Raw genomic sequence first — 24,598 nt, forward strand, 5'->3', positions numbered from 1 at the left:
CCTTGCCCGGATGCCGAGGACCGGCGACCTGCGTGGCCTGGCTCAGGAGGGGAGTGGGGACCCTGCTCACCGAGTCCGCGCGTGGAGGCGAAGCAGGCGACGGCCTCCTGGGGCGGGGTTTGGGCGCAGTAGCCCTCTCAGTGCAAACACGCCCAACAAGGCATTAGGCCACGTCGCGCAGCCACCAGGCTGTCCAGGAGCTCGGGTGTGTCGGGGAATGACCGCCTAGGGCAGCACTGAGTTTGGTCCTCGAGATGTAGAGGCACAGGACACGTTTTTAACGCTCACCGGAGGCGACAACCGTATCTTTACAGCCTTCATTGGCTGCAGCGGCATAGACCTGTGTTATATGTAGGGCCTGAGGCAGGAAGAGTGTTTGACAGTATGAAGCCCATCTGGCGAATTAGCGAGTTGCCGGCCAAGCAGGCCGAGACCTGCCCTCAAAATTTAAAAGATAACACCAGGCCAGGGGTGGTGGTTCATGCCTTTAGCTTCAGCACTCCTGGAGGCAGAGGCGGGAGGATCTGAGTTTGAGCCCAGGCTGGTTTGCATAGTGAGACTCTTGTCTCAAAACAAAACAACGAATCCCCTGCCCCCACCCCAAAAATATCAAATTACTAAACACAACAGAAGGTTGGGTCCAGTGGTCTGCAGACCTGCAAACAGGAAGATCACACGCTTCAAGTCAGCCTGGACTCTAGAGCCAGTTCAATGCCATTCTGGGCAAAGACTGTGTGTGTGTGTGTGTGTGTGTGTGTGTGTGTGTGTGTGTTATAATGTATATATATATATTTATTATATAATTTTATACATATGTGTCTGCATGCATGCATGGCCACCACATGCATGCCTGGTCAGAGGAAGCCAGAAGAAGGCATCAGCTTCCATTTAACTGGAGCTACAAGAGGGTTGTGAGCTGCCATGTGGGGGTACCAAACCCAGGTTTTTCAAGAGCAGCAAGTGCTCTTCACCTCTAAGCCATTTGCAAGCACAAGACCTTAGTTCATGAAAAGAATAAAAGTATAACTAGCTCAGCAGTAGCATACCTGTGTGGCATGTGAAAGGTGCTACAATCTCCAGCCCTGAGGATGGAGATTAATTACAAATAAGCCAAAAAAAAAAAAAAAAAAGCTTAAAAGGACTGAGGTTATTAGTCAGCTGCGGAGCACTTGCCTAGCATTTCAACCATCGGCACCAAAACAACAAGAACAACGAAATGTCTTCGGCCCAGAGAGAAGGCACAGCCCTGTCCAGGAGAAAGTCTCACATGGAAGGCATTAGTTAAGTCTTTATCCTTAGCAGGGCGGTGGTGGTACACTCCTGTAATCCTAGCACTCTGGAGGCAGAGGCAGGTGGATCTCTGTGAGTTCGAGGCCAGCCTGGTCTACAAAGTGAGTCCAGGACAGCCAGGGCTACACAGAGAAAATCTGTCTCGAAAAACCAAAAAAAAAAAAAAAAAAAAAAAGCTGGGCGTTGTGGCGCACACCTTTAATCCCAGCACTTGGGAGGCAGAGGCAAGTGGATTGCTGTGAGTTCGAGGCCAGTCTGGTCTACAGAGAGAGTCCAGGACAGCCAAGGCTACACAGAGAAACCCTATTTAAAAAAAAAAAAAAAAAAAGGAAAGAAAGAAAAGAAAATTAAAAAAAGGAAAACAAAACAACACAACAAAAAAGCCTTTATCCTCAGGGTCCAGAGCTCAAAAGAAGGTGCACACTACAGAAACAGGGCAGTGTAACAGCTCCGAAAGAATTGCATCGAGAGTGTCTTGAGTAGCATGGGGAAAAAGAACCCACTCTGAGAGACATTGCAGCGTTCAACCTGAAGGGTCTGGTAGCTGATAGGGTGAAGGGAGAATAAAGGAGGGAGGAAAAACCACTGCAGTTGGGTGACAAGGGAGAATAGTAAGTCGGGGAAGACGGAGGAGCTGATTTCGTGTGACAGTCCTGGATTGGATGGGGGAAATATGTGTTTTCCCTGTGGTCGTTTTATTGATAGCGTCGATCACGCAGTTACCACCCCTTGCTATATAAATTCTAGCCATTGTAATGCGTCATTATATGAAAGGTCCAGAGCGGGCAGATGTCTGAGTAGCCACCTAGGGTTGACTGGGAGAAATGGGGTGGGCACTGGAGGGTAGATGAGGGGAAGCTACTTAGGTGGACAGGGTTTCTTTTGTTTGTTTGTTTGTTTTTTAAGTAGGTCTTGTCACATAGCCCTGACTGGCCTGGTACTTGCCATGTTGCCCATGCTTGCTAGCCTTGAGCCCAGCCTTACTGGGTCACAGATGTGTACCGTTACAATTGGCTTTACAGAGCCTCCCTGGTGACTCCTGTCCGTAATCTCAGCCCTCAGGAGGTGGAGGCAGGAGGATCGCCGTGACTTTGAGGCCAGCCAGTGTTATACTAAAAAGAGGCAACAGGGAGATGGGCGAGTTGCTGACGCACTTGCCTTGCAAGCTTGAGGACCTGACTTTGATCTCTAGAACATATTTTTAAAGGAAACAGGTGTGACGGTTGGCAAGATGACTCTGTGGGTTACGGCTCCTGCTTCCTTGTCTGGCCACCTGAATTCCATACCCAGGATCCCCATGGTGCAGAGAGAAAACTGATTTCTTCGGGGCTGTTTTCTGATTTGCACATGCACAACATGGTGTGCTTGGGCCCATCTGCACATAAAAACAAACAAACAAATAAATGTTCGAAACAAAAATAAATAAATAAATAAATAAACCTCACAGCCATGAGCCCATCTACTATACATACAAACAAACAAATAAAAAAATGTTTAAAAAAAAAATCCTCACAGCCATATGCCCATCTACACATACAAACAAACAAACAAATAAATGTTTAAAAAAATCTCACAGCCACGTGCCCATCTGCACATATGAGTAAATTATATATATGTTAAAAAAAAAAAAAAAAACAAACCCCTCACAGCTGGGCCTGGTTGCACATGCCTTTAATCCCAGCACTTAGGGAGGCAGAGGCAAATAGATCTCTGTGAGTTCGAGGCCAGCCTGCTCTACAGCCAGGGCTACACAGAGAAACCCTGTCTCAACCCCTTCCCCCCCAAAAAGAAAAAGAATCCTTGCTAACTGCTCCTGGCACATGCCTTTAAGCCCAGGACTGGGAAGGTGGATTTCTTGAGAGGCCAGCCTGGTCTACAGAGCAAGCTCCAGGACACCCAGGGCTACATGGACACCCTGTCTAAGCCAACTGAAAACACTCTTAATTTTATACTTTGAAATGGTGAAGTATATAAAGTCAGTTTTGGTAAAGCCATGTCAGAAAAAAAGGTGATTATGCCGGACAATGGTGGCACACGCCTGTAATCCCAGCCCTTGGGAGACAGGCTGGTGGCTCTCTGTGAGTTCGAGGCCAGCCTGGTCTACAAAGCGAGTCCAGGACAGCCAAGGCTATACAGAGAAACCCTGTCTCGAAAAACCAAAAAAAGAAAAAAGAAAGAAAGAAAGAAAAAAGGTGATTATATAGTATATGATTCCATTCATGTATCTTTCTCAAAGAAAATTCCAGAGCTGAGCAGGGGTGGCGACTCATTTGTCTACTCCTGGAACTCAGGAAGCAACCAGGGCTACATACTGAGACGCTGCCTAAACAAACAAACAAAACAAATAAATAAAAAGGAAAGAAAGCATCTCCCAGGTCGCATCTCAATGGCGGTGGTCAAACCCTATGTGGCCCTGCACTCAGATGGCACTGGCCTGTACACACAGACTACACAAACAGTCCATTCCTAACCGTCATGCTGTACTGTGGTTGTGAAAATGAAACTACAGAAGGAAGCTTGGTGAAGCGTACAAGCTGGGCCTCTCAACGATTTTCCTATGAATCTGATAATTTCCAGATAAAAAGCTAAGTTATAACCTAACAACAAATAGAAGGAAATTAGAGGGGTTAGCTTGGCCAGAGGACGAGTGTAAGTCAGAGGAGGAGACCGTTCCAGTAGGGGAGGCTAGCAAGCGACCAGGAGCCCAGTGTTCAAGGCATCGCTCAGCTGTCTTCGGAGCAGGATGGTCAGGTGGGGACAAGTTGAGAGGCAGACAAGGCCAGATCACCTGTGGGAATTTTATATTCCCCTCTTCCTCTTCTCCCCTTCCTCCTGGCACCCTCCTTCTCTTTTTTTTTTTTTTTTTAAAGATAGGATCTGGCTCCCCAAGTGCTGGGATTAAAAGTATACACCACCATGCCCAGCTTTGAGTTTTTTTTGTTTTTTGTTTTCATTCAAGGGAGAAAGAAGCCCTTGGGGAGGTTTGTTCAGGGCTGTGGCATGTCACTGTTGCTTGTGCACATCAATGAAGGGAGCCACTAAGAGCTGTCCTAATTAACCACGCAAATCTAGTGTGGTGATAAAGACCGTGGCCAGAAGGAAGTCAGGGGACATTTTTATTAGCTCATACTTTTCAGGTCACAGAGTGGCAGGGAGGGGGCCCAGGTAGGAACTGGAACAGAGACCCATGGCCGGACGCCACTTACTTGCCTGCTCCTCATGCCTTCCTTGCTCAGCTTGCCTTTTCATCCAACCAAGACCTCCCTGCCCAACAGTGGCACAGCCTGCAGAAGGTCGGGCCCTCCCTCATTAATCAGCAGCCAAGAACAGGCCCACAGCCGTGCCTACAGCCTAATCTAATGGAAGCATTTTCTCACTGGAGGCTCCCTCTCTCCCAGATGGCTCTAGCTTGTGTCAGGATGACAAAAACTAACAGCACATCGGACGAGCTCAGTGTCACATTTCCACAGGACCGAACTGAATTTAGCCTGAGAAGATTCATTTCAGGCCCTCCCTGATGGAGAAGCCTTCTTTGGCTCCAGGCGTGCTAGATTTTCGTCACATCATGTAGGGAACAGAGTGGCGGCTTTCAGTCACAGCGGCTTGCATGTGCATGTTGCTCATCGGAAGAAGAGATTCTCGTGTGTGCCAACAGCAGCGGCCGCACACAGCCACAGTTCAGTTTTCAGGTGCTCCTTTGATCTTGACACTGGGCAGAGTGCTTTGGGGCTGTGAGTACTTCCCCACCCGACCACACCCGCCAGCCACCTGCCTGGCAGGTGCTGTAATCATGCACATTTTACATGGGAGGAAGTGATGTGCCCCCTCAACGCTGGGCAGCCGAGCACGTGCGAGGGCCCATGAGCATGAGTGTGTCGAGTAGATCCTGCCTCTCAGACGATAGGGTGGCACCTGGGTTCTGGCAGGAGGGGAGGGAGTGATGGGTCTGTACTAGTGCCAGCCTCTCCTCTTGGGTAGTCTGTGCCCACACTCTAAGCGTGGGGAAGTTCTAGGCCCTGCACCCCACCAGGGAACAGGTTCCATGTTCCCAGCAGAGAAGCCGTGGCTCACAGGAGCTGGCAGGTATCAGGGACTTCAGTCCCACATTGGAGAAGTGAGGCCTCCTTTCCTGACCTGAAGCCCTGGTGCCCTGTCTCCGGTGACTGACTTCCCTCTCTCCTCCCAGGAGTCCCTGACAGCGAGCCTCAAGACTAGAGCTATGAGCTCACCTCTGGCCTCTCTTAGCAAGACTCGGAAGGTGCCTCTAGAGTCAGAGCCTGTGAACCCTGGGTAAGGAGCCAGCTGGCCTCTCAGTCCTAGTGCCCCGCGCCCTGTCTCCTCCTTGATCCTTCCCTCACCAAAGGAGGATTTTTTCCCAGCGTCTTGGGGAATGAGAAAAGCAGTTGGTGGCTCCCCGAGTGTCTCCTTTCCTTCTCTTAAGCCTTCTGGGAACCTGGGTTTGTGTGACCAAAGATAGCTCAGAGCCATCTGTAAGGAATGGCCCTGTGAGGGTGCCTGCTGAGTGCTCGCCCACCCCATTCACTGCTCACTCACTCCCTGGCTCTGCAAACATGGATGCTCTGCCTGCCTGGGCCAGGCTCCGTGCTGGGCCCCTTTAAATGCCAGTGCCTTATATCTTGTAGCAGTCCCCATGCCAAGTCTTTCCTACATCCTGTTTCCTTGTTGTTGTTCTTTCTTTCTTTCTTTCCTTTATTTTTGTTTTTCTCTTTCTTTCTTTTTTTCTTTTTCCTTTTTCCGGAGAGGGTCTCTCTGTGTAACCCTGGCTGTCCTGGACTCGCTTTGTAACCAGGCTGGCCTCGAACTCATAGCGATCTGCCTGCCTCTGCCTCCTGAGTGCTGGGATTACAGGTGTGCGCCACTGCACCCAGCTTCCTTGTTGTTTTTCTTGCTAAGGCCAGGGTGCTCTAGAGAGGTTAAGCAACAAGCCTGGGGGCCCACTGTACTCAAGGAGCAGCCAGGGCCAGCTTTATAGCCTTGGGATCTTGGGATCTTCCCACCCAAAACGTGTCTCCCCCCCCACCATCACCACCACCTTTCTCTGTTGGGAGGAGTTAGGCACTGTACAGAGTGTCCCTTGGCTCACCTGGGCTAAGTGTAGATTCGGGGTGGGAGTCTTCAGGAGACAGAGGCTTAACCTCTGTCTATTTTAGCCGTGCATGGGGCCTGGAACCTTCCCTTGGCAGCATTCCAAGGGGCTTAATTTATATTTGTTCCTTCTTCCTGCCTGGGTTCCCAGGAAGCGAGGGATAAGAGTCTACGGAGATGGTAAGTGTGTGACCTGTCCCGGTGGCCCTGCCCCTCTCGCCAGCCTCTGCTCCTTACATCTGGGTGGTCAGGGAAAGAGCATGCTGAGGTCTTGTGAGACGGGGTATTTTGCCTGCTCCCTGTGCTCTTCAGCTCCTGACCCCATGCTCAGAGGTCTGGGCTACCCCCTTGCCCTTCTCCCTCAGCAGAGACCCCCACACTCTACCATAGAACCCCTCTGCCCAATATAAGATGGTTATGGGTACCTTGAAACTATGGGAGGACCAGAGATGGACCCCAGCCTCTGTCTTGTAGCTTTCCCTTCCTGGAGCCTGTGGGGTAGGAGGCCGTATATAAACTGTTTCCTCTTGGCCGGGGCCCAGGGCCAGAGTGCCCTCTGGTCTGTGGTCCCAGAACAGTGACCTGGGTGTCCCTGTCTACAGAAGACGAGGTGGACATGCCGAATGATGGAGAAGACGCAGACGAAAGGATCTCTGTCCCTTCGTGCTATGGAGGCATTGGTGCCCCTGTGAGTAGGCAAGGTGAGAGCAGGGGGCTAACGCAGTGTGGGGCCCCCTTGCCCATAGCAGCAGGAGAGGCCCTGTGAGTGGCTCCTCCTCTTGCCTGCTGGCTGAGACACTGCCTCCAATCCTGGCTACTTGCCCCAGTGCCTGTATCCCCAGACCCATCCAGCACAGGGTTCAGCCTACAGCCACAGGTTGTAGGGTCTGGCCAAGCTCCAGGCCAGGCTGTGTCTAGAAACTCTCCAGTCTCCAGCAAGTGTGACGTCAGCGGGTCTGTCTTTGAGGCTCAGAGACAATGAGGAGCCTGAAGGGAGAGCTCAGCTTCCCGCCAGCTGCTGTCTTATCTGCATGTGGGAAAGGGCTGAGTTCCTTAGGAGGAGTCTCACCTGACTTTGTGTCTTCAAAGGGCTGTATGAACTTGCCTACAGTGAGACGGGGACAGGGAGAGGGGGCAGACAGGCGCTGGGCGGGATCAGGGGAAGTTGGGAATTCAGCTAGAACTTTCCACCAGCCATGATATCTTAAGCGGCTTTACCATCCTCCTCCTTCACTGTCCGCTGAGGGAAGGAGAGCAACAGGATGGCATGGTAAAAGGGTTTGGGGAGAGGGAGAGGCTGTTTGGTGGGGTCCCTAGCCATCACACAGGATACTCTGAGCAGTGGTCACCATTCTGAAGGGCAGTGGGAGGGAACAGCCAGGTGATCTTGGACCAAACTCCCCTCCATTTGGCATTGGCAGGAAGTCAATGTAGAAGAGACAGGCTTGCCTGTCTTGTCCTGTCACGACTTAGTCACCAAGCCAGAGTCTCCTACACCTACCTGGAGACTGTAGTGGTCACACAGCCACCGCCATCTTCCTTTATAGAAACTGTACATCGTCTGGCAGCTTCTCCCTGCCACATCCAGCTAGTGTGTGTCCCCACCAAGGTCTCCGATAGGACCTGCCTCTCTGCCACCTCGCCTGCCCCCATCACCTCCTCTTGTGAGGAGCTCCGTGCTCACTGGGGTTGCTGATGGTGTCCGTCACGCATTGCTCCTAGGGTCTTTCTCCTTGCCTTTTTTTCCCAGCACCTCCTTTTCTTCCCCACTTCCAATTGTGGACATTCCACCTGCCCGGACACCTGCATCTCTTCATGCAGCCAGCGAGGGCAGCCATGCTGTGCATGCTGGCTGCTCCTGAATGTTCCCATGGTTTAAGGTGCTTCTGGCTCCAAGTCCCAGAGACCTCATTCAGTGAGCACGCACACTAGGGAAATGGGAGTTCAGGGTTCCCCATGTTTCTCCTGAGTCATCCTGGGCATCCTGTGTGCTCTCGTGACAGTGGCTGCACTTACTGCTCTCCGTGTAGTTAGGGTAGGTAGCATCTATGGGGTCATAGAGGGCTTGTGTTGTCCCATCTCACTCTTTTTTTTTTTTTTTCCTGATTTTTTTTTTTTTTTTTTTTTTTTTTTTTTGAGAGGTTGGGGTTTGGGATAGTCTCATGTAGTTTAGGACGGCCTTGAACTCACGATGTAGCCACAGATGACCTTGACTCGTGCTGAGGGAAAGTGCTCCATCACCACCCCCAGCTCCCAAGCTTCACTTTGGAAAAGTTTCACTGTACAGAAAAGCTAAAGTAGAAGTGCCACGTCTCCCCCTTCCTAGCAACTGACATGTCACCATAGTCACCTCCCCCTCAGCCTGCACAGAGATCTATGCATAAAAGGCCATCTCTTGGATGAGCAAGTTAGCAGTAAATTGCAGAGCTCCTGACAGTCAGAGCTACCTCCTTCAGTACCCTGCATCTCCTAATAAATACGGAAACACATGCAGTGTTATTGATACACCTCTGAGCAGGAATAATTCAGCAACCCTGCCAGCCTAGCTTTTCCACGTTCCAGCCTCCTCAGTAGCTCAAAAATATCCGTTAGAACAATTTCTCCTCTGGTGGGGAGCCGAGAGGCAGTGAGGAGTCATGCATCGGGGCACTGGTTATGCCTGCTTAGAACATCTCCAGTGTTCTTTTGGAACAATGACATTAACTATTTTATTTTGAGACAGGGTTTCTCTGTGTAGCCCTGCTGTCCAAAACTCACCGTGTAGACCAGCTGGCTGAAACTCAGAGATCCCCTACCTCTGCCTCCGGAGTGTTAGGATTAAAGGTGTGCGGCACCACTGCCCAGCTGACTAAGCCTCCACCACTTGTATTGCAGGATAGATATAAATAGATGTAAAGTAAATAGATTATTTACTTTGTGTGTATGTGTTCCTGTGTGTGCACACACAAGGGCGAGTGTGTATGTGCCAAAGAAAACTCATTCTTTTCCTTTCATCACGTGCGTCCCGGGAAGCCAACTCAAGTCACCAGACTTAATGGCAAGGAGATGGCTGAGTGGGTAAAAGCACATGCTAGGAACAAAAGAGGCCCTGAGTTCAAGTCCCCAGCCTCTCGAGCCAGGCGTGTTGGCGCACACCTTTAATCCCAGCACTCAGAGGCAGAGGCAGGCGGATCGCTGTGAGTTCGAGACCAGCCTGGTCTACAAAGTGAGTCCAGGATGGCCAAGGCTACACAGAGAAACCCTGTCTCGAAAAAAAAAAAAAAAAAAAAAAAGCCTCTCATAGCTATGTATGCCTGAAACGCTCCCATTGGAGGTCAGAGAGAGGTAGACTGTGGGAGTTTTCTGGCCAGCCGCCCTACCTGAGACAGCAGTCCTCAGGTTCAGCATTTACCTAGCGTGCATATGGCTCTAAGTTCACAGCCCACCCACAGACAAAACAAACAAACAAACGTGGAGAGTGATAAAGGAAGGCACCCAATGTTACACACACACACACACACACACACACACACACACACACACCTACTCCTACCTTAAAGCTGTGGCCTGTCTGTTGTACCCCACAAATGCACACACCTGGAGCAAATTGCTGCACCCACCCAGCTTCACGAAGAAACGCACTGACTAAAGTCCCACTGTGAGGACCTGCATGAATGGCTCTGGCTCTGTCATGGGAGCGTCAGCTGTGCTTGGCAGTGCTGTGCCTGTTCCTGTGGTTCTCTCCCTCTCTGGCCCTTCCTGTCTCAGCCTCGGCTCCAGGCCAAGGCACTAGAACTTTGTCCACTTGACAGTCCCTGTGTTCCATGATGCGGAGCTGGTATCCTCCATGGCCAGGAAGCTGCGGGAAATGGAGGAGCAGCTGAAGGCCCAGAGTGATGAGCTGCTGTCCAAGGTAGGGCCTGGGGCAGGAGGCATCGGAGGGCACTAGTTCCTCTGGCTGGACTGCCGGTTTTGATGGCAAGCCGTGGCCTGGGGGTGGTCTTGGTCCCACGAGCTGAGCAGAGGGCAGAGGCAACTAGAATGTGGGCTGGGTAGAGTTAGCAGGCTGCTGAGCAGACGTGGCAAGCTAGACACTGGGCCCAAGACATGGGCTGTGCCTTTCTCAGCTAGTGTGACTGTTAGAGACATGGGGGTGACCTAAAGCTCAGAAGCACAGTACCAGAGGTTGGTAGGGACAAGTTTATTTATGCTCACAGCCAGGCAAAAGGTGTGGCCCGTCGCATTGGAAGGGCTAAAGCTTACCTCATATATACCCTCTGAGGCCCTGGGACCCACCAGGACTTCACTCACCCTGTCTGTCACTGCTTCAGGAGCAGAAGATCCTGGCCCTGGAAGATTTGGTGCAGGCCCTCCAGCAGCACCAAGGTAAGAAGCCCATAGTTGGCCAGGCATGGTGGCGCCTTTAGTCCCTGCACTGGGGAGGCAGAGGCAGGTGGATCTCTGTGAGTTCAAGGCTAGCCTGGTCTATAAAGCGAGTCCAGTACAGAAAAACCCTGTCTTGAAAAACAAAAACAAAAAATAGCCCGTGGTCAGGCACACAGTCCATGGTTCATGGAATCTTAGACAGTGGCTTTTGGGTATCAAGACTCCAAGAGTGTCACACAGACTCCTGGTGGGGTCTGGACAGCTGGGGCCAGAGAGAGAGACCACACTTAGCTCAGTGCTTTTGCCCAAGCTGCACTGTCCTGAGCATGGAGGAGCCACGTTCCAAGGATGAGGGAATATGTGGCTCTTAAGGGTCCGTTCAGGCTGTGAGCCCAGCTTCTAAAGGCCGAGCCATCTCTCCAGCCCCACCAGGGTCAGGAGAGAGGTCAGAGAGATCACTCAGGGGCAGTTCTCAAAGGGTCTCCAGAAGGGCACCTGCCATCCTCCAGGTTGTAGCAGTAGAATTGCTTACCCACTCTCCCCCCAGGAGACAGTGCAAGCCTGCAGAGGCAGGAGGAGCTGGAGACACAGTGCGTTCAGCTGCAGCGGCAGGTTGGCGAGATGGAGGTGAGAGGCGGAGGTCGGTGGGATGGATGGCCAGGCTGCTTTCCCTGGTCTCGAGCTGCCTGGAAGGTGCCCCTCGCTACCCTCCAAGGGCCCTGCCTGCTGCTCTGCTCCGGGCTGACCCAGAGTTTAGAGCTGGGGCGCGAGCGTTCGGACACCATGGTACACTACTAACGCACCCTGTTGCTTAATATACCTCCTACGCTGCACTCAGCTCTACTCCCAAGACCTCACTGCGGGTTTGTGCCTGGCCCCTGCTCTCCTAATCAGGACCTCTCTCTCCTCTCCAGCCACTTCGCTTTCCTCTGGTTCTTTGAGCTCTTTCCCATCTTAGGACCCTGTTCTTTGCCTGGACTGTACCTGCATCCTCCTGGAGAGGAATTTATGTCTTTCTTTTTGTTGTTGTTTGTTTTTTGTTTTTTTGGTTTTGTTTTGTTTTGAGACAGGGTTTCTCTGTGTAGCCTTGGCTGTCGTGGACTCACTTTGTAGACCAGGCTGGCCTCGAACTCACAGCGATCTGCCTACCTCTGCCTCCTGAGTGCTGGGATTAAAGGTGTGCGCCACCATGCCCAGACAATAAATAAATCCTGAAAAAATAATCAATCAATCAATCAATCCTGGCTGAGGTGGAAGTCACGAAAGAGCGAGGAGGCCAAAGAGGCCGCACGATGGCTCTTTTGGGGGCAACCCTTATGTATGCAGGAGTGGACAGGAGCCATAAAGGAGAGAGTGTGGTTGGGGCTGGGTGCTAGGAACCTCACAGGTGTGGGAGCAGAAGTTTCAAGGAAGCCCCTATGTCTGCGGAGGGAGGAAAACCAGTCTGAAGGACAGATGGCACCAGGGTTTGGCAACAGCCGGAGGAAGAACTGAGTTGAAGGTTTCAGGAGAGGGCCTGACAGACACCCTCGGTATGGGACACAGATGGGGAGGAGAGGCCATGGCAGCTTGGCTTAGGATGAGAGCATGAGACGGGTTGGTGAGGGTGGTTGGGGGTTGCTGTGGGAGTGACACCATGGGCTCTGCTCTGGTCAGTCCAGCAAGAGTGGGTAGCTAGAGGTGCGGCTTGCTGAGGTGGGAAAGGGGTGGAGCCGGGGTGGATGCAGCACCATTGACAGTGGATATTAGTGCGTGTTGGACATCTGCAAGGTTGTAAGTGGAGTCAAGCTCAGAGGCAAGAGCCAAGCTGGGTGTGAATTTGAGTTCTGTCCTTATATATGTGGGAACAGACAAGGACCATAAAAGGGCAAATGCGGTCAGGCTGGTGTATGGGCAGTCATACATGCAGTGGGAAGAAAGCTAGCCACATCTACAGAGGTGACGACAGCATGGCCCCGGGTGACCACAGTACAAGTGGGCCACAGAGCTGTGAGCAGAGTGGCTGCCAATGAAGGGGAGAGAAGAAAGTGGCCCCAGAAACGTGGATTACTCTAACCTGGTGTGGTGGGAGTCGGAGGCAGGCGGATCTACAAAGGGACTTCAAGGATAGCCAGGGCTATGCAGGCCCTGTCTCAAAAAAAAAAAAAAAAAAAAAAAAAAAAAAAAAAAAAAAGGCCTTGGCTAGGGGACTGCCTCAGTCAGTAAAGTGTTTGCAAGCATGAGGACCTTTGTTCTGTCCCTAGAACTCACTTAGAAAAAAAAAAAATCCAGGAAAAGGGAGTTTCACTCCCAAAGAGCAGGTATCCCTGCCTCCTCCTCACCCTCAGCCCAGACCCGCACAGTCCCAGAGCTGTGATGAGTTAATAACTGGCGTGAGGGACCTCACTAAGTATCAAGACGCAGGTTGCTATCATGGGCCCCTCCTAAAGAGGGAGCCCTCAGTGTTAGGAGGTCAAGCGCTTTCATGGACACAGGCAGGGCATGCCCAGTGCCTCCAGCACATTCCCTGCCCAGGCCACACTGGGCTGAGGGCAGACTCGGGGTTGGGCAGCTGGTGCCACACCACATCTCCCTCTTCTGCCCCACAGCGCTTCCTCAGTGACTACGGCCTGCAGTGGGTGGGCGAGCCTATGGACCAGGAGAATGCAGAAGAAAAGGCAGTCTCTGAAAACGATGAGCAGGACTGGATGAAGGCCAAGAAGTTCTGGAAGCCAGGTACAGTAGAGCACCTGCCCTGGCTGCTTCCAGTGGAGGCAGCCTCCTTTGGCCGCCACTCTTCCAGAGGTCCTCCGCTTCAAACCCTGGCTTCCCAGTATTGAGGCGAGGAGAGGGTGCTGAGTCACCCATTGCCTTGTCCCTGACCCAAGGAGAGAAAAGCCAAGGTCTCCTTGTCTCAGTCCAGTCTTTGTCTGCTCATTAGCCAAGGGCCACAGATAGTCAGGGTTGCTGGACATTTGAAGGTTTTTTTTTTTTTTTTTAAGGCAGGGTTTCTCTGTGTAGTCCTGGCTGTCCTGGTCTGTAGATGAGGCTGGCCTCTATCTCAGAGATCAGCCTGCCTGTGCCTTGTTTTGTCATGTTTAGCCATTGATATCTAGTGGGTCCCCCAGCCCACCTTGTCCTTAGATTCGGGTCTAGAGAGCTGTTTCTACGACAGAGCCCATTTTCTTCAGGGTGGGGAAGACCCATCGCTAGGCTCCGGAATCTAACTTAGCCCCTCATTTCTACTCTGCTGCCTGTTCAGGGGCGGCTTGTGGCTTGGGCAAGCCACTTCCCTTCCCTGCGTCTCGGGTTCATCAACAGAATGGGGCATACTGTCACCATCAATGCGACAGTTCGCTTAAGGAACAAAGGAGTCAGATGTGTAGCCCCCTGCATGTCCTCTCTTGTTCTTCAGGCTTTGAAGGAAACAAGTGTCTAGAAGATGACAATAGTAGGCCAGGTAGTGGTGGCACACGCCTTTAATCCCAGCACTTGGGAGGCAGAGGCAAGCAGATGGCTGTGAGTTTGAGGCCAGTCTGGTCTACAAAGTGAGTCCAGGACAGCCAAGGCTACACAGAGAAACCCTGTCTCAGAAAAAAAAAAAAAAAAAAGAAAGAAAGAAAGGAAAAAAAAGATGACAATAGTGTTGATGTCAAAAGTGTCTTTCTGGATAAAAACCCAGATGCTAGGGCTGAGGATGTGGCTCAGTTGGTGGGGTGTTTACCCAGAGTGCATGGAGCCATGGGCATGGTGATGGCCCAGGAGGAGGAGACACGAGGATCAGAAGTCCAACATTGTCCTGAGCTATGTAGCAGTTTTGAGGCCAGCCTAGGCTACAAAAGATCCTATCTCAAAAAACAAACACAGGGTCTGGAGAGATGGCTCGGGGTTAAGAGTGCTTGCTGCTCTTGCAGAGGAGCTGCGTTCGGTTCCCAGCACCCACATATGGCGGCTCACAGCTGCCTGTGACTCCAGCTCCACGGATCCAAACACCCTCTTAAACTCATCTTAGAAACATGGTCCTCCCTTCTACTGCCCTAGGCTTCACCCCACTCCCCCTAAGTCTGAAAACACAAACTCCGTTATCTAAGTAGTAATATAGTTCGTTTATGTACTTTCTGCAGCTTTCTTATTTTCTTTCTTTCTTCCCTTATTTTATTTTTGAGACAGGGTTTCACTGTGTAGCTCTGGCTTTCCTTGAACTCTGTTGTGGAATTTGCTATGTAGACCAGGCTAACCCTGAACTCACAAAGATACTCCTGCCTCTGCCTCCACGTGCTGGGATTAAAGGCTCTTTGACAGCTTTCAAAGCATTTTAAATAAACAGCTTTGGCCTGGGCCAAAGGATTTTCCATTTGATAGCAAGCAAACTAAGGTCTAGTGTCTGAAGACTATTGAGTGGGGGTGGGCAGTTGAAAGCCCACTGGGAGGTGTCCCCAGTCATTTGATGTATGACATGGTGCTGGTGTGGAGGACAAGAAGAGACAGAGGGTAGATCTAGGAAGAGGGGGGAGGTCCGTGGCCTTTTTGACTTATGGAGAGGCGGAGAGGAGGCAGGGCCCTGGAGCGTGGCTGTGAGAAGATGCAGGGAAGTGAATATGGCCCCAGGCTATGGGGGGGGGGGCAGCCCAAGGCCCTGCTAGGCAAGACCTATGGGTCAAAGCAAAGCAGCCCAGGGCGTGGTGCTCTGAGCACAGTTCTCTAGGGAGGAGGCCACCACAGGTGTCTTGTGGGTGCTGTGAATATACTGAGGTTTTCTTGCTTTGTCCCTGGAGCCCACATGATAGGTGGGGCTCCATGTCACGTGGCTTCCCATCCTGGAGAGCAGCCTCCCTTTTGGCCTGAAGGTGTCTCCTGCTTGCTTTGCGAGGGGGTCACATGGCTGGTCTCTGAACTTGCCTCCTGTGTGTGTGTCCCATGTGTCTCCTCCAACAACCCTCCCCTGGCAAGCAGCATCCTGTGTGGCTTTGGTGGTGGAGCTCCAGGTCTGCCTCTGAAGCCATGTGCTCCTCATGTAAAGCAACCTGTGGGGATCACTGGTGCCTTCTGTCTTGGAGCTGCTGGGCCACAGAGCCCTCTGTGCTTTTCTGTTGTTTTGGCCTTTCAGTGCGGGAGAGGCATTTGGTTCTTCTTGCCAGGTGAGGAAATGACTTATGTTTCTAGAAGCTTTTCCTCCTCGGAACTCCCTCTTGTCTCAGGGACTAGCCCGACTCTGTCGCCAGGGTCTTCTGTTACCAGTGCTGGCTTCTTGCAGGCTCATTTTTGAGCACCCATCACTTCCCACAGCCTGTGGGCAGGCAAGCCAGAGATTCAGATTTTGACACAAGGGGAGTAATTAGAAGGTTCTAGATCCAGAACTTTTGCCTTAGGAAGGATTGCCAGTTTCTCCATGAAGGGGGCCAGTAGCGGGGAGGCCTGGAGAACGCATGACTAGTAGATGCACTGCCCAGCCTCTCACCAGAATACGAACCTCACATTGGCTGCTGTGCCTCAGGGGACAGTCCTGCTCTGGTCACCACACATAGCAGGTGTGGGGCCTCGAGACAAGCGCATCAGTAAGCTTGGCGCTTGTTACCCTCCTCTTTCTTCAATCCCACCTTCCTCTGTGCTGCCCACCGGTCTCTTGCTAGGTCCCTACCTCCACCCCTAGCTTTCCCCTCAACTCCCAAGTCCCTGTGCACACCGGCAGCCTGATTGGCTCTGGCCCAGACCTGGGTAGACATGTTTTTCCTGCCTGCCCTGGCTTCTATCTCAAGCCCTGGCCCCTCCAGCAGAGTCCCTCAGATACCCGGGCTGCTAAGGTAACTGGGCTAGCGTCTCTTGGGAAAGGGCTGTGCTGGAGCGAGGGGTTTCAAGGCCCAGGCTAGGTTCTGGGGGCAGGCAGCAGGACTTGACACCACTATCTCTTCCACTGGTGATACCTGGGAGCATGCAGCACAGAGCTTAGCACATAGGCCAGATTTTGTGTGCAAGAAAGGCTGTGGTGCCTAGGGTACCTGGGACTGTCTGTCCACTAGGACAGCCCCAGGCTCAACAGCAGGAGTCAGGGTGAAAGCTGCAGGCATCAGGACAAACCTGCCCTGGTCGCGGGTATGTTTGGGAACCACCCAGAGTCTCAGAGCTTCTCTCTGCTGGCCTCCTGAGTCGCAGAGAGCATGCAGGAAAATGGCCAGAGTGGGCCTGGCTTGCTGAATTGTGCTATCAATAGCTACTTCCTGGAGCAAGAGGCTCCTGGTTGGGGTGCAGGTATTCCTAAGAGGTGGCCCATCACCAGCACCAAAGCAGCAAGTTATTCTGTCAACAAGCCTGCTGGGGCACCACTCATTTCAGCAGTGGCAGGGCTGGCCTGCTGTGGGCTCTGCAGCACAAGGGCGTCTTTGTGTCTCTGTTGTGGTTGTTTGCCACTCGGACTTCTCTTGGGTATGAGCCTGAGGGGGACAGGGGGACAGGACTCTGCGATGGTGGCGACAGGACTCGCAGAGCTCAGCAGAGCCACACTGCTCCTGACGTACCGGCAGGCAGACATACAGGTGGACAGTTGGGTCACACATGCCTCTGGGGCACCCCCATGGGCCAGGTTAGGGTTCAGTGCTTTAACTTGTGTTTAAGGAGTGCCCAGAGTAGTGGGAAGGAAAATTTTCACACTCAAAACAACAAGAGTGTTTGACAAGGGCCAAGGGAATGGGGTCAGGGGCTACAAGAGCCAGGCAGGGGGGCCAGGGGCTGCTGGCAAGGTTCTTGGAGGAAGTGGGGCATGGTGTAGCCTGAGCTCAGAGTAAGCTGGGAGAAACCACAACAGCCACCCTTCTAGCCAAAGACTGTTACTGCCTCTCTTTACACAAGAGGAAGTTAAGGCTGAGGGATGCCTGCCTGCTTGCCCATGCCTGCTGAGCTCACAAGTAGCAGCCCTGTCTGTATGGCCCTGGAGGGCCAAGGAAATGCCAAGGGGAGAGGTCATGCCAGCACTTGGGATGGGGAGGCAGGATAGTCAGGAGTTCAAGGTCACCCTCAGCTTCATACAGTGTGAGCTACATAAGGTCCTATCTTAAAAATGAAACCAAGGGGCTAGAGAGATGGCTCAGTGGTTAAGAGCACTGCCTGCTCTTCCAAAGGACCCGGGTTCAATTAGTAGCACACACATGGCAGCTCACAACTGTCTGCAATTCTCACATAGACATACATGCAGGCAAAACACCAGTGCACATAAAATAAAAAAAAATTAAAAACAAACAAACAAACAAAAAAACCCCACAAAGCCAGGCAGTGTTGGCACGCACCTTTAATCCTAACACTCAGGGAGGTAGAGGCAAGCAGATCTCTGTGAGTTCGAGGCCAGCCTGATCTACAGATATAGTTCCAGGACAGCCAAAGCCACACACAGAAACCCTGTCTCAAAAAACTAAAACCAACCAACCAAATAATAACAACAACAACAACAACAAAAAACAAAAACCCAAAACAAACAAAGTGAGTCCAGGATAGCTAGGACTACACAGAAAAATCTTGTCTCAAAAAATAACTAAATAAAATAACTAACTAACTAAATAAATAAAAGCCAAACTCCCAAAGTTACATGATGTAACTCAAAGGTGTTCCCTAGAACTGTGACTCTTCCTAGAAAAGGGTCCCAGGAAACTTTGTCTCAAGAAGCAAAACTTAGCAGCTGCCATCTACATGGCCACCCATGAATGTGTCACGCTGGCCCTGCAAGGCTCACGTGACCAGGAGCATGATACGGCTGTAAAAAGGGAACTAAAATACTGGCCTCAAAGAGTCAGTCAGTCAGGGCCACTGACATGATCTTGTGGCCGAGTCAGAGTTTTTGTTTTTAGGTTTTTCAAGACATGGTTTCTCTGTGTATCCTTGGCTGTCTGGACTCTGTAGACCAGGCTGGCCTTGAACTCACAGAGATCCACCTGCTTCTGCCTCCCGAGTGCTGGGATTAAAAGCGTGTGCCACCATTGCTCAGCCTGGTCAGGGTTTGTACCTGCCCATCCCAAAAAAGGGACATGTCTCTTCATGGGGTTGAGCCAACACAGGACTTAGTTTTGGGGCTGCATTGCCTCGTGTGGGAGCTCCTACACACCTCTCTCCAAATGAAGGCTTCCGTTGAGCTGTTTAGCAAGTGCTCACTGACTTACAAGTGTGCCCTGTGCTGGCCACACGAGGCTCATCCTGCCTTACTCCCTGGGCACCCAGTCCTTTCCTACCCATTGACCCAAGGGCAGCCCAGCCCACCCTACCCGCTCTGCCCTCTTCCTGGCCTGGCCTAGGTTTCTTTTATGTGTTTAGGCAGAAAGCAGACCCGTTCCCCACCTCACTTCCTCTGTCTCTTCCTGCCACCTTTTTTCTTGTTGGTGCAGATGCTCTGCTATTACCCTGTAGCCTCCGGCTGTCCAGGCCAGTCTTCTGAAGCAAACTTTTGTCTTCAGTGTTTCTTAGCACCACCCCAGGGACTTCATCCAGTCTGTCCCCTTACCCTATTGTCCATTCCATGTCTGTCCCTTAAGCCTTGGCTGTGAGGTAGCTTGTTTTGGACAGCAACCTTGGCTCCATTCTATGGCAGACTTCACTTTCCTAAGTTGGAGGAAGTTCAGGACTGTTCTTATTTTTCGGTTCTTAGTTTTCTCAATTTGGTCTTAAAGTGATTGGAAAGGAAGTCTGTGTCAATATCACTGTGGGGCAGGGTGTAAGGCAGCTGAAAGAGTGCTTGCTTCACATCCATGAGGCCGTGGGTTCAGTTCCTGGCATCGTATAAACTGGGCTGTTGGTGGTACACAAAACAGGGTTAGACGGGGGTGGGGGGCTGGGGGGGGAGCCAAGGGCAGGAGGGGCAGGCTTAGCCCTTCAGATAGTAGCCATGTCCAGGGAGAAAGGAAGGCTCGTAGAGGCCTACAGCTCAGTAGCAGCAGAGACAACAGGAAATACAGCCCCCCCACCCCCCGGGGAGGAACAGATGGATTCCTAAAGCCCTGACAGCTGTCCTCGGGAAAACAGCTGTCAGGGAGCCCACAGCCAGCTGTGTGCTGGAGGCTTACACTCTAGGAGCCAGCTCCCCTCCTGCCTGCTGCCTTTTTTTTTTTTTTTGGCCACCTTCATGGCAGGCTTGGTCTTTTCATCTGCAGCCCTACAACTGTGCACAGCCATGGGTGCACGGCCATGTGTGCACAGTTTCCAGAGGCGTCCAGGGCCTCAGCAGACATTCAAGAGTCTGTGACGCAGAAACAGCTGGATAGCATCTGACCCCCACACCCTAATAGCCATCTGTCCTCCCCCTTGTCCCTGATGATGCAGTTTGGTCCTACATCCTCCAACTTGCCAGGTGGCTTGGGATGCGTCACTTTTTGGGATGCGTCACTTTTCATTTTTCTGATGTGTTTCCTCATGCATAAAGTGGAGATTAAATAGCCCCAGCCTCTCAGCCTTGGGGTTGGCCTGAGGTAGAGCTGGTGAGCAGTGATTAAACGTGGACAGGTCAGGCTGTTCCATGTTCGCCCTCACGTGGCCATTTCCTTGGCGCCTTACAGCCACCTGGGAGGCCAACACTATTGGCATCCCATTCTAGCCCAGAGCATTATGGTAAGGCCACACAGGGAGAAGTGCAGGGGCTGGGATTTGAACCCTGAAAGCTTTGATCCAGAGCTGGGAGCTTTGCGAACCCAGTGCCTGACACGGACCTAGTATCAAACTTTGCTTGTGTTCTCAATGCTGTGCATTGCAAAGAAGCCACCAAAGGCCCTCTGTCTCAGTTTCCAGCTCTGAAAATAGAAAAGAGTGTATTCCTTACAGTGTAGGATTTATAAACGGACGAACAGGATGATGGGTATTACACCCCTGACACAAAGTATAGTGATCCTCCTCTGGGGGTGACACTCATGGAATCCCCGCACTTGGGAGGCAGAGGCAGGATCAAAAGGAGTTCAGGGCCATCCTATTAGTGGACCAGGGCTTAAAGACAACTAAACACCCAGTAAAAGACAGCCACCATTGATGCCTAGTGCAGTTACCCCTGTAGGGCCTGAGGCCTCTGCTCTGTGTGGAGGGCCCTCAGAAGCAGAGCTGCCAGGGCACATAACAGCTGCAGAGGCTCATGGGCATCTATCCCTTCTGCCAGGGGATTCTTTTGTGCCCCCGGAGGTGGACTTTGACAGGCTGCTGGCCAGTCTGCAGGATCTGAGTGAGCTGGTTGTGGAGGGAGAGGCGCAGGTGACACCAGTGCCTGGTGGGGCACAGCTCCGCACCCTTGAGCCAATCCCACTGAAGCTCTACCGGAATGGCATCGTCATGTTTGATGGGCCCTTCCGGCCCTTCCACGACCCCTCCACACAGGTAGGACAGAGCTCTGGGGCTCATGCCTGCTCACCCCGCTCACTGTACTAGCCTTGCTCTCCACAGAGCACACAGGCCCCACCCCTCCAATCCAGAGTAAGATGTTGACGGCTTCATGTGGTAGCAGGCCCCCTGTAGCATGACACCATATAGCAACAGAGCCTCACCTGTTCACCCCTGCAGCGCTGCCTCCGCGACATACTGGATGGCTTCTTTCCCTCAGAGCTCCAGCGACTGTACCCTGATGGAGTCCCCTTTAAGGTAACCAGGGCTCCTCAACCCACCCTTTCTTTCCTGTGTGGCTTTGGAGAGAATGAAGCTAACAGTTTCCTCAGGGGTCAGCCATCCTAAGAGGGAACCATCCACTCAGGGGACTCATTCACGATGCCCTGCAGGAGGATGAGTCTGAGGTTTAGTTTGGGAATAGAGGAAGGAGGTTGTCATGACCATAGTGGCCACGAGGTCCCCAAGCTGAGCAGCAGACAGTGCCCTCTGCTGGCATTTTGTAGGTACAGCATTGGCGGTTGGACCAGCACTTGGCCCTTCCTAGCATTCAGGGCACCTACCTACCTCACAGCCTGGGCTCCTGAGGGATCTGTAATGCACAGGAGGCCTAGTTTCACCCAGAAGCTTCTGAAACCACATGGTTGGGGTGGGAGGCAGGGCACGAGTTGCAAACACTGAAAAGAGGCAGAGTTGGCTGAGCAGCAAGGACAGGAGATGAGCCTGTCTGTTGCCAGGGCTGTTGCCAGGGGACCAGGAGGCAGCAGGCTCCAGAGGCGGGTTATCTCCACAGCGAGGGTGTGTGCCACCATGATGCACAAGACAGTGTGAGTCATGACTGGGTTGTTTCTTTGAGGTGAGTGAAGATAGTCTTGACAGGGAAACTGTGATGACCTGCAGTGATGGACGAGAGCCGGGCTCTGCCCTCTCCTGACACTCATACCTTCATGTGTTCAGCTTCCAGTGGGGGAGGTCATTAGGACTGTGGCTTCAGATACTATGAGTAAGCGGGGTGGCTTGCACAAATTGGGCCTGAGGTGACAGCAGCACGACCTGTGACTATCCCTTGGGTTGTTCCTGAGGCCTCTGGGCAAGCAGGGGTGGGGGTTGAAGATTTGGGGCGAAAGAGTTGGGCTCCCCACTTCTGTGTCCCTTTCTTCCTGCCAGGTAAGCGACCTGCGCAATCAGGTATTCCCAGAGGATGGGCTGGGCCCATTCCCAGGTGAGGGTCGTGTGGTGGGCCGGCAGAAAATACGCAAGGTCACCGACAGGGTGGAGGATGCTTCAGGTAGCTGCCCCCCCCGCCCACCCCACCCCCGACCCGAGGTTGGCTAAGGGGCTGTGCAGAGCAAGCTCCAGGTAGCCTCTCCCGGCACGGGCAGTCCCTCCTGGGCCAAGGTTCCCAATGCCCTCCCTGCAGGCTCCAGGATGACTGCTGAGAAATTTCTGAACAGGCTTCCCAAGTGTGTAATCCGACAAGGCGAGGTGATTGACATCCGGGGCCCCATCAGGGACACCTTGCAGGTGAGGCCAGCCCTAATTACCCAGCCCTCTCCAGGAGCTGGGTCACCAACCCTGGCTTCACCTACTGTGTCTTGTCAGGAGCCTCAGGCCTATAGGCTCCCTGTGAAGGCCAGGATGGCAGGGAGACCCTCAGAACTGTATCGTGTCTTTGTGGAGCCGGTGTGGACTCTGCTGTACCTCACAGGGCAGCTGGGTTTGCTTCAGCTGGGGGGATGGGAGGATGAGCCCAAGGCCTAGATCCTGTCCTTGGGGAGCTAGGAGCCTAGGTCCTCTTTGCTAACTGTCCGGGCCTTTCAGATGCTCAGAGTTCATTATCTTCTGTGTCCACCCAAGACAGGGGCGCTAAGCCTCCTGTCTCCCTTGCCGATGTGTTGCCTTGTCCAGTTTGGCCATCCCTTGAGTTCTTCCCTGCAGCCCACCACCCTAGTCTAGACCCCAGAGTGTTTCACAGACATGCTTGCAGAGCGGGCCCTCCCACCTCATCTCTGCTCCTGCCAGCCACGTGCCCCCAGCAGCCTTCTCTGTTGGAATTCTCTGGGGATTCTTGGGAGAAAGCCAAGGTCACTATCCTGGCACTGAAGGTCACCTTGTGCCACTGCGCCCTCCATCTCTAGCTCTCCCCTCCTCTCTGTCTGACTTGGTCCCTCGCTTCAAGAGCGAGGTCAGGATTGCTGGGTTGTAGGAACTGGCCTGCCCCTGTTCCATTGCAGATGGCCACTGCTGAAGGATGTTTTGGCCTCCGCTTAGGTGTCTTCCCCAACTGCCTAGGTTAGGTTAGGTCCCCAAGCCTGGCCTCCATCCATCAGGGTGGCTTTGTCTCCTACAGTGGACCGGGAGAATGGCAATGCTGCCTTGCAGAGCTCCGTCCCTTTCCTTCTCTCCTCGGGCCTCAGTTCACACACAACACCCCAGCTCTTTGGCTTAACAGTCTCCTCCATCCTTGCTCATGAGTGAGCCAGTCCCCTCAAAGGGTAAAGGGGATGACGTGGGCGGGACGTAGGGCTCCATCCACTCCTTGCCTGCCTTCCAGAACTGCTGCCCAATGCCTGCCCGGATCCAGGAGATCGTAGTGGAGACACCTGCCTTGGCTTCTGAGCGGCAGAGGTGAGGGCTGGGGGGAAAGGTGAGAGCAGGGCAGAGAGGAAAGGAGCTGGGCCAAACTGAGGGCCTCTGGACCCGCAGGAGCCTGGAGTCACCCAGCACGCCAGTGCCCCCACTCTCTATGCTGCGCATCAAGTCTGAGAACGGGGAGCAGGCCTTCCTATTGATGATGTGGCCTGAGGACACAGTTGGTGACGTGCGGAACCTCTTAGCACAGGCCAGGTGGGTACAAGGCAGGGCTGAGGGCTGCAGGGAGTTCCTGGCCCCATGGTCTGGCCTGATGCACTCCAATGGACCCCCAGGGACATGGATTCGGCCACTTTTGAAATCTTCAGCACCTTCCCACCCACGGTCTATCAGGATGATGCACTCACGCTGCAGGCTGCAGGCCTGGTTCCCAATGCAACACTGCTGCTACGGGCTCGAAGAGCCCCGCTGTCAAGCCCCAGCCTTGGTCCTGGCTCTGACGCCACCCTGGCCGAGGCTCACTACCCTGAATAAAGTGCCGCCCCTGACATCATGAGCTCCACACGGCTCTCTAGACAGGGCTGTCTTGAGGGGAAGGCTGGACTAGGGAGGGGGTGGTGCAGAGACTCAGGCCTGTAACTGGAGCTCCAGCTGGCGTAGCCACTGACTCTTTGTCCCCTGGGTTCCTTTTCTCCAAGTTGTGTTAAGTGGATCCAATGGAGGGAGGGCCCGCGCTAGCTGGGTTGACATTCTGTCTTAGCTGAGGCAGGGGAGCCTCACTGGGGGTGAGGCCTCTGAAGACAGCCAGATGCTCGTAGACCCATAGGCTCATGTGGATACTTTTTCCATACTGTGCATAAAACCACTGCCACAACTACCCCCATACTCTCAACTGCCACTGTACACACCCCCATAACCCACCCACACTGAATCA

The 24,598-nt window shown here is 52.8% G+C and overlaps 1 protein-coding gene across 1 annotated transcript; it reads left to right on the forward strand.

Moving 5' to 3' along the window:
* Window positions 1–5,481: 5,481 nt before the first annotated feature.
* On the forward strand, window positions 5,482–24,217 carry Ubxn11 (UBX domain protein 11). The gene is made up of 14 exons (XM_051171573.1): window positions 5,482–5,580; window positions 6,548–6,576; window positions 6,999–7,097; window positions 10,188–10,288; window positions 10,707–10,761; window positions 11,309–11,388; window positions 13,350–13,476; window positions 20,855–21,069; window positions 21,253–21,330; window positions 22,240–22,360; window positions 22,493–22,596; window positions 23,627–23,700; window positions 23,779–23,919; window positions 24,000–24,217. The coding sequence occupies exons 1-14, from the start codon at window positions 5,510–5,512 to the stop codon at window positions 24,196–24,198; spliced, it is 1,494 nt and encodes a 497-aa protein (XP_051027530.1). The 5' UTR covers window positions 5,482–5,509; the 3' UTR covers window positions 24,199–24,217.
* Window positions 24,218–24,598: the final 381 nt, after the last annotated feature.

This window comes from Acomys russatus, chromosome 29 (assembly GCF_903995435.1).
Source record: "Acomys russatus chromosome 29, mAcoRus1.1, whole genome shotgun sequence".
NCBI classification, from domain to species: Eukaryota; Metazoa; Chordata; class Mammalia; order Rodentia; family Muridae; genus Acomys; species Acomys russatus.